The sequence below is a fragment of the Elephantulus edwardii genome, unplaced genomic scaffold (assembly GCF_000299155.1).
Source record: "Elephantulus edwardii isolate Elephantulus edwardi_28Jun2011 unplaced genomic scaffold, EleEdw1.0 scaffold00109, whole genome shotgun sequence".
NCBI classification, from domain to species: domain Eukaryota; kingdom Metazoa; phylum Chordata; class Mammalia; order Macroscelidea; family Macroscelididae; genus Elephantulus; species Elephantulus edwardii.
The window spans coordinates 5,772,649-5,781,540 of NW_006399859.1; the positions used below are offsets into that span (position 1 = coordinate 5,772,649).

At 46.2% G+C, this 8,892-nt stretch overlaps 1 protein-coding gene across 1 annotated transcript in view; it reads left to right on the plus strand.

Annotated features, from left to right (window-relative positions):
• PTPN5 (protein tyrosine phosphatase, non-receptor type 5 (striatum-enriched)) overlaps positions 1–8,892 on the plus strand; it is an 84,837-nt gene that overhangs the window by 28,355 nt on the left and 47,590 nt on the right. Inside the window, exon 4 of the mRNA XM_006892069.1 lies at positions 5,669–5,732. Coding sequence (XP_006892131.1) covers positions 5,669–5,732 — 64 coding nt within the window. The remainder of the gene's footprint in view (positions 1–5,668; positions 5,733–8,892) is intronic.

Below are 8,892 nucleotides of genomic sequence, written 5' to 3' on the forward strand. Positions count from 1 at the left end.
TTCCACAGATGTAGTCGATCTGATTCCTATGCATACCATCACTTATGATAGAATACATAAAAATAAGTCATAAGCATAGTTTATCATAACTCAGATATATTGTAAGTGAGAGACTACCAGGTATATTGTAAGTGAGAGACTACCTATACTTTCTGCCCTGGCCCCAAGTTGCACGTCTCTTCCTGCAGACACCTTGGGAGTAAATAATGAGGCAGCTAGATGAGGCCACGTGCCACGCGTATCAGTCCCTGCAGCTCGCCACATGGATGGAGCTAGACAAGCCCTCTCCAAGCTCGCATTGGGATGCATGACTCATTTGCATGAAGTGGTTATTTTGATGACTGGTTTTCCATGGAATCAGAATGTCTCCTACCCTGCACTCCAAAAACACTGATGAAAATCTGAATGGCATTATCAGCTTTCTTCTGGCTCTGGTCTGGTCATCCTCCCCAGGTTTGCAAACTCCCACATGGAATCTACCCCCAGAGCCCTCAAGCCCACGAACCCTGCCTGAGACCCTTCATTTAGCCTTTAGCTTTTGCACCGGCAGATACAGCCTGTGCTAAACACTTGGGATGCAGAGGCACTTGAGGGAGTGAAGTTGCACCAAAGTTGCTCAGAACCCAGTGGGGGAGGAAGGTGCATAAACAGCTAACTTTAGCTGCAGAGCAAGGTAAGAGCCAGGTGTGCAGGAACACCTAGAGATGAGAGAGAGCTGGCTTTTGCCAGGAAGATCAGGAATTGCTCCATGGAAGAGGAGAGGAGTGAGCTGGGCTTGAGGAATAAATGAGATTTGACAAAAAGACTATACATGCTAGGGAAATGGACAAGCTATGGTTTCAGCAGAGCTGTCTGGAGACCCAGGAGCTTTGGGCTGCTGACACCCTGGAAAAGTTCTAGAATTCATTCCCAAGGCATTCTGGACCTAGATAGTGGTAGTGGGTGCACAACAGTGTGTTTATCCTAATTACCACTGAATGGTAGTATACGTTGAAATTGTTAGACTGTGTGCTTTCTGTCTTCTTTCTCTTATTACCCCTTCTTTCACCTAGCAACATCCTTCAAGAATCAGCCCCTTTTAGGTTCATGGTGAGCTGCTCTGCTCACCCAAAGGCAGCACATTTCTGGCATTCAAATCCACCAGTGACTCTTGTGGTGATTTACAGCCTCAGAACCCCAGTGGCGGCTTGCTGTGACTCCATGGCAGTGGGTTTGAGGGCTTTGAGCCTTCCCTTTGGAGAAGATGCCGCATCACCTCTCGTCTCACTGCGCTGAGCTCTCCAAAGTGTCACCTACCGAGGCTAAGGAGAGCAGGGAGCACAGTGGAGTCTCCCAGGAAGAAGAGGCACTGTTCCGGGGTGGGAGTGGCGGCCTGACTCGCTGTCGTTGAGTCCCTGGGGCAGCCTTGGTCTGATGCCTTGCCCCACAGGAGGTGCTGAGGGCTGGAAGGAGTGGGATTAGAAAGTTTCAGTCCCCTTTCTCGTCAGGCCCTTCTCATGGGTGGATGAGGGACAGGCTGCGTGAGAGCCAAGGCTCCTTTACTTCTGCGGCTTTCTGGAGGGGATAAGTTAGCAAGTTGCTGCCTATTGTCAGAAGCCGGTTTTCTGCTCTTGTTGCCCGGCTGACCCAGTGCAGAAGGAGCACACAGCAGTCTACTGCAAACAGTAGATGTTTGTAGGGAGGAAAAAGGCTAGTGCCCAGAGCCTGGACTGTCCACTCAGGCTGAATTTCCCTTTGACAATCCAGTTAAAACCCTCTCCGGAACAGCCTCACCCTTGGATCTGGGCTGGATTGCCTGAGCCCTTTGACTACAGGACTGAGAATCAGCCTCTGCTCCACTCTCGTCTGCAGACGAGAGGTGCTACTCTTTCTGCTTTCCAGATTATGAAATTAGTCATTTTCTAGGAAGCTTATTTATAGAGTCCACTGCAGACATGCGGCACTGAGCTATTCTGAACACAGCTTGGTCTGGGAGGTGTGAAGACAGGTGTGAGTCACACGCGGGTTCCCTTCCAGAGGTATCTGGCTGCCTTGGTTACCTCTCTGCACCCAACTCGGGGCTACCCTTTGTGGGCTGCCCACCAGCTGTGTTGGTCTTTAGGATAAAGCAACCAGACAGCTCAGGTTGGGAATAGATGTTCTCTCTCCCCTTCCCACCCACTCAGTATACAACCCATGACAAATCAGACTGCCTTCTGTGCCTCAGTTTCTTCCTCTGCCAAAATGAGAGGCCTCAAAGAGGTGTCATCCTGTAACTTTTCTAGAAAACAGCTGTGGAGGGGCATTCCAAATGACTTAAAGACCTTTGCACAGGACTGCTCAGACAAGCACTGTATTTGAGGTTCCTAATTTTATTTGTCTGCAATATCAGGGTAGCTTTCACATATCCAATAAGTATTGAGTGCCTACTGAGCCAGGCACCGTGCTGGGCTTTGAAGATTCAATGATAAGTAATACAGAAAGGGGGATCTTATGGGTGAGACAAATGTGAATCCAAGAATGGCATCAATTAAAAGGAAATTTTAAACTGTAGCAGATGTTATAAATGAAAAAATACTAGTAAGTGGAGCTGGGGGACCTCTCCTGACAGAGGGAATAGCACATGCTAAGGCACCATAGAAGTGAGTCTGCCTGCTGTGGCTGGAATACAATGGGAGGAGGTCAGCAGGGCAAGCAGGGGCTAGCCTGTGCAGCTCTGGGTGGTTAATGTGCTTGGCCACTACCCAAGAAGGTTGGAGGTTCAAGCCCACCCGGAGGTGCTTTAAATGGAAGATCTTGTGATCTGCTTCTAAAAAAAAAAAATTTAAAATCATCCATTAAAAATCTGGCACATACGGGACTGACATTGAGATTGAGGAGAGACTGAGAAAGAGAGGATAAATAATGTACACTGCACTGAAACAGATGAGGGAGAGAGCTGTTTAAAAGGGATACATGATTAGGTATTATTGTCATGACAGGAGTCCAGAACGAAGGCTGCACAGTGGAATGGACTTGGGGGAAGGGATTATATAACAATGAAAGAATTTTTCTTTTACTTTTCAAAGAGAAGAGCAAATTGCGGGGAGGGGTGGGTAGGGAGAAAAGTGCAACAATGAATGAATGGAAACACTAAGGCTCTGTAAACTTTAATTAAAATTAATTTTAAAAAGAAAAAAATCTGGCACATAGGGAGTTAGAATTACTGTGGACAACTGGCTATTGAAATTGTCTGCAAAACTTAGTTATATTTCATTATGTTTTCATGTTATTCCACAGGATACCATTAAAGTTTTAAAATGGATATTATGCAGTAATGTTGAAGAGCTAATTCTGACTTCAGGCTGCCTCATTCAGTTGTGCAGGTTATAAAGCGTGTAACCGATAGAGCCACTCACACTGGCAGCGCTGTGTGGCAGGTAGACTGGAGGTCGTCCTGAGTTAGTACTCGAGACCTGGTAGAAGGTCGCTGCTGGAGTCGAGGCATGAGATGACATTGGCCGGGATCAAGATGGAGAAAGAAGTGGAAGGACTCTGGAGATGTTGAATGGGTCCTGGAGGGAGGAGGGAGCAGCCTTATTACTGCAGGAGAGGTGGGCTCTGACACTTGAGATTCTCAAGGAATCTCCAAATTGGAATAAGGAAAAAACTGAAAATGAAATGTCGGTTGAGACCGTGTTTGAGTGAGAAAGGTCATCTTTAACAACACCTGTCTGCCCTTAATTGTTTAAGATCAGCAGTTCAGGCTGAGAGAGGCCAGAGGGCCAGTCAGAGGTGTAAGAATACCAAGGAAGGAAACAGCTGACTTCTTGGACTTCCTGAAAGCATGACACTCAGAAGCCTCAAAGTCACTGCTGTCAGGTTGGGGCAGACTCATAACTGACCCTCAAATGAGTTTTCAGAGGCTGTAAATCATATGAGAAGATGTTACCCATCTTTCTCCTACTAAGCAGCTAGTGTATTCGAACCACCTGTGCCTTTGGGTTGGCAGCACAACTTCCTTCTGAGATGGCCAGATTTCCCTCAAAGGACTTTATTATGGATCCTTTCAGGTGCCAGCTTCAGAAATCAAACCCAGTGGGCTTAAGCTAAAGAGTGGAAATGTATCCGAAGGATCCTAGGGCATCTCATGGTCTTGACAGACATGTTTCGCAGTCAGGACTCAGGACATATGGGAACAAAACAGCCGTGCAGCCCTCAGCAGCAGTAGTTTGTGATCTCTTCTCTCACAGACACTGCACATGATTCAGTGTCCTAAATGAGGACTCCAAGCCCTCCAGGATGCATTTGCATCGTGCAGGGAGAGAATCTGATTGGCCTAACCTGGTTCCTGGATGCATTTGCATCGTGGAGAGAGAGAATCTGATTGGCCTAACCTGGTTCCTGGATGCATTTGCATCGTGCAGGGAGAGAATCTGATTGGCCTAACCTGGTTTGTGCCTCCACCTCTGGATCATCAGCTCCTGCCAGGAGTCGGAGGCAGGAAGGGCCATTCCCAGAGCAGGGAAGCCTTTGTGAATGGAGTAGTTGTGCTCAGGAAATCTCTACTCTTGGAACTCCTCACAGATTCTGGCTGATGTCTAGCCTACCAGGAAAAGGAGAAAAGCTTGACTTTAGCACAGTCCTGCAGCATACTCTCATGGACTAGAAAGAGGGTTTTCTAATTGTCAAGGAAACAGAACACTGAGAATATGCAATACATAGATATTCTGGCAATTTCTGGAAAAGAATATTTTCATGCCACCTTCCATTGGTTGGGAGCTTTTGTGGGTAGCCTCAGAAGCACTGTGCACTTGTATACTTTGGAGAGCTGAACACAGACCCCTCTCCATACTCACCCATGACTCAGACCCACAGGAACCAGGAAATAGAACAATATAGCAGTGAGAACATGAACATTGATTTATGGACAGTAATTATAAACCCAGTTCTACCCTAATTAACTGTGGGATCTTGAGAAAGTTACCTAAACTCCGACAGAAAAAGAATTGACGCTTTGTTCTGTGGTGTTGGAGATGAGCACTGAACATCCCATGGACAGTCAAAAGAACAGACAGATAGTTCTTGGAGAGGGTGCAGCCAGAGTGCTCTTTGGAGGCAAGAATGATGAGGCTTTGCCTCACATACTTTGGACACATTGCTAGGAGGGGCTATTCCTTGGAGGGAAGGGTGGAGGGTCAGTGAAGGAGAGGAAAAGCCTCAATCAGGTGGATTGATACAGTGACTGCCACAATGGGCTCTTTTGTGTCAGAAAGTGTGAAGATGGCACAGAATAGAACAGGGTTCAGATCTTTTGTTCATAAAGTCGCTATGAGTCGTGCTCGACTCTATGGCACCTAGCAACAGCAATGTGTAGGGTCGCAGTGAGGGTTCAGGGCAATAAGGTTTGCAAAGTGCTTCACACACAACATGCCCTCTTTCCCTGGAGGAGAAGATAGTGGTGATGATGATGGTGTTTTGAGGATTCTGAGGCTGATCCCATATGGAAGACGCAAGCAACATCCTAGTCACACCTTTGCAGCCTGACCCTTGGGTGGGAGAGTCTTTTCCTCAGGTGCCCCTCATGGGATGATGTTATTTTAAAAACAGGTAACAAAGAAAGGAGGTCTTTTTCTCTTTGCTCGAGGTTTTGCCATGTTCCAACTCAACAGCAGTGTCTTCCATTTTCATCCTGCTGCAGGAGTGAGAGAACCGCACTGCTGATGACTCCGAGGGAGGGGCCCTGGACATGTGCTGCAGTGAGAGGCTGCCGGGTGAGTCTCCCCATTGCCCAGCTGTCGCCCAGAGCTCAGCGTGGAGGGAGAGGGCCTGGGCTGATGCTGGGGCTGGAGTAAAGCTGGTTAGCGGTGAACTCATTTGGAGAGGAGTGACTCAGCTGGTCTGTAGGTCTTCATTTAAATGGGGATTTGTTTTCCTAATCCCTGATGTCTTTCTGACCTGATATCATCTGGAGCTTCTCTGAGCTACATTGGGGGGAAAAAACAAGCTGCTGAGCCTGTGGCAGCATAGAGCAAAGTGGGGAGATCTGGGGATCCTGGGACTGACAGGGACATGGCCATTGGTGGATGGTGTGTTGGGTGGACTTAAGGAATACAAAAGTTAAGAGCTGGTCAGAAACACAAGCAGTTAACTTGAATGTGGCTTGCACCAAAGGTGAGGTGGATGTGAAGAATCTGGCCATGAAGGTGAAATGAGTGCTGTTTCAATCTGGTTAGTCACACCTGTAGAGAGCTCCCCGCCTGACCCTGGGCCATTACAGTCACCACAGAAACATTACCAGGAGGTGGCAGCATCTCCCACTTGTGGATCAAATACACAGGTGGGGTGAAGCATCTGGGAGAGGGAAGTATTGGTGGTGATGGTGGTGATGCTTTTCATTTCAAAATATACAATGTAGAAATACTGGAAGATAAACTCCATTTTAAAAGAAGTGTTTACAAAATAATGTCTTTTGGTAGCTATCCTTCTAAGCTTTTGTTGTTGTGTTGTTGTTGTTTATAAAATAAGAGAGGAAGAAACCTTTTTCATTCTAGTTTAACCTCCCAAAGCTGAAACTTGGTAGAAACCTCCTTGCTGGCCAGAGAGCCATCACAAGCTACTCTTTAAGATGGACATTGAAAGTAACACAGTCTGATTCTAAAGTTATTGTTACTATGTGCCATCAAGTCGACTACAACTCATAGCAATCCCATTCACAATAGCTCTGAACTCTGCCCTATTCTGAGCCAATTTCTATGCCTCTGACACACCGACCTTCATTACCCCAGTTACTGTCTCATGCTATCTCATCCAAGGTCTTCCTCTCCTGAGCTATACCTCCATCCTTCCAAGCATGATGTCCTCTTGGCAACATCCCCAAAGTATGTGAGACAGAGCTTCAAAATCCTTACTTTCAAAGAGCAGGTTGGTTTCACCCTCTCTTGGACAGACCTGTTTGTTCTCTTGGCAGTCCAATACTCTACTCTAGCACCACAGCTCAAAGGCATCCATTCTTCTTCTGTCACACTTCATCATTGTCTATCTCTCTGATGCATAGCAAGAAAAAGTTGTTGTTACATGTCATCAAGTCGCGCATGACTCAGCAACCACATGTACCACAGCTCTGAACCCTGCTCTATCCTGTGCCAACCTTATTGTCTCTGACAAACCTACCACCATTACCCAGCCACTGAGTCAATCTATCTTCCTTTCTTGCACTATCCCTCCACCCTACCAAGCATGTCCCTCTCCAGGGACTGGTATCTCCTTGCAACATGCCTAAAGTGTGTCAGACGGAGCTTCAGAATCCTTGCCTCCAAGGAGCAGCCTGATTTTACCCTCACAACTCTTTAAAATAAGGAGTTATTTCCATGTGTTAGTGGCCCAGCTGTAGTGTCCCAAGAGAATCAGAGGCCTCTTCTGTGGTTCACTCATTCTCCAGTAGGCGGTGCTGTTGCTCAAACCACCTAGAGGGCCTGTTTGGCTATTCTGCAGTTGGTCTAGAATGGGCATCATTTCACTAGAAAAGTCATTGTGGGGACCAGAAGCAGTTAGAATTCTCATAGTAGATATGAGAGGTTTCTGTGAATATCTGAAAGACTGTCTTGTGGAGGAATCAGTAAATTCATTCTCTCAGAAAGGATGGCATAAGTCCAAAACATGGAAATGAAAGAAAAATGTGTTAACCCCAAGGATGGACCACTTTCTTTCTGACTGTAAAAGTGGTGCCACCATAATTCATAAGTAAACTCATAGTTCAAGTGGAAGATAAAATGAGTGCTCCATCATGAGAAGCATTCAAGTAACATCTAGGTAGATGTTAGAGAGGAAATTTCCACAATGGGTAGGAGGTCTCGATGACATCAAAAGTCTCGTTCAACCGTTAAACAGTTCCATGATTCACATATGAGTCATAGAATTTGGAGATGACTGTACAATCAGGGATGGCCCCACTGGCTAGGAAAAAAAAATAGATCTGCTGAAAGTAGGACATGATGTATAGGAGCCCACAGAGTCGTCTAGGGAAAAAAATCATGGGATTTAGGGTCTTGAGTCTGGCTGTTCTTACAAGTCGTGTTTATGGACAAGGCACTTTAGCCTTACTCATTTATAAAATGTAAACAGCAATGAATATTTGTTCTTGCAGGAGGATTAGGGGAATCAGTAAATATAATCATTCATTCAATAAAATACTTCATGAGTACGTACCATGGACCAGGTGCTATACTAGGCACTGGACATATAGTGAAGAAAAAAATCAGACATGGCCGCTGCCCTAAGGAAACATCACCCACAAGTCCTGCTTTGAGCTGTTTCTAGGAAATGAGACGAAGCCACAGCAGAGAAGCTTCAATAATAAGCAACATGTATTTGATAACTCCACTCCCTCTAAACAACACCCATTTCAGAATGGAAGCACATGATGGTCATCTTGACTGGAGCAACAACATTTTCTTCCTTGTACCAAGCACGTTTCAGAAGTACCTGTCTCTCCTGTCATCCTCTACTGTTACTAGGTGTCATCAAATTCACTACCACTCATAGTGGCCCTGTGAACAGCAGATCTAAACTTTGTCATATTCTTCACCATTCTCCTGATCTCTGCCACGCTCAAGCCCATTGTTGACATCACTGTGTCAGTCTTTCTCATGGAGGATCTCCCTTTATTTTACTGACCCTCTGTTTTCCACCCGTGATGTCTTTTTCAAGGACTGGTCCCTCCTGACAGTAAGCCCCAAGTGTGTGAGATGAAGTTACCCCATCCTTACTTCTAAGGAGCTTGCTGGCTGCCCTCCCTCCAAGATCGTTTGTTCTCTTGGCAGCCATGTATTCAATACTCATCACTAGTACCTCAGTTCTAAGTTCATTCCCATTCATATTCTCTCTCTCTCTCTCTCTCTCTCTCTCTCTCTCTCTCTCTCTCTCTCTCTCTCC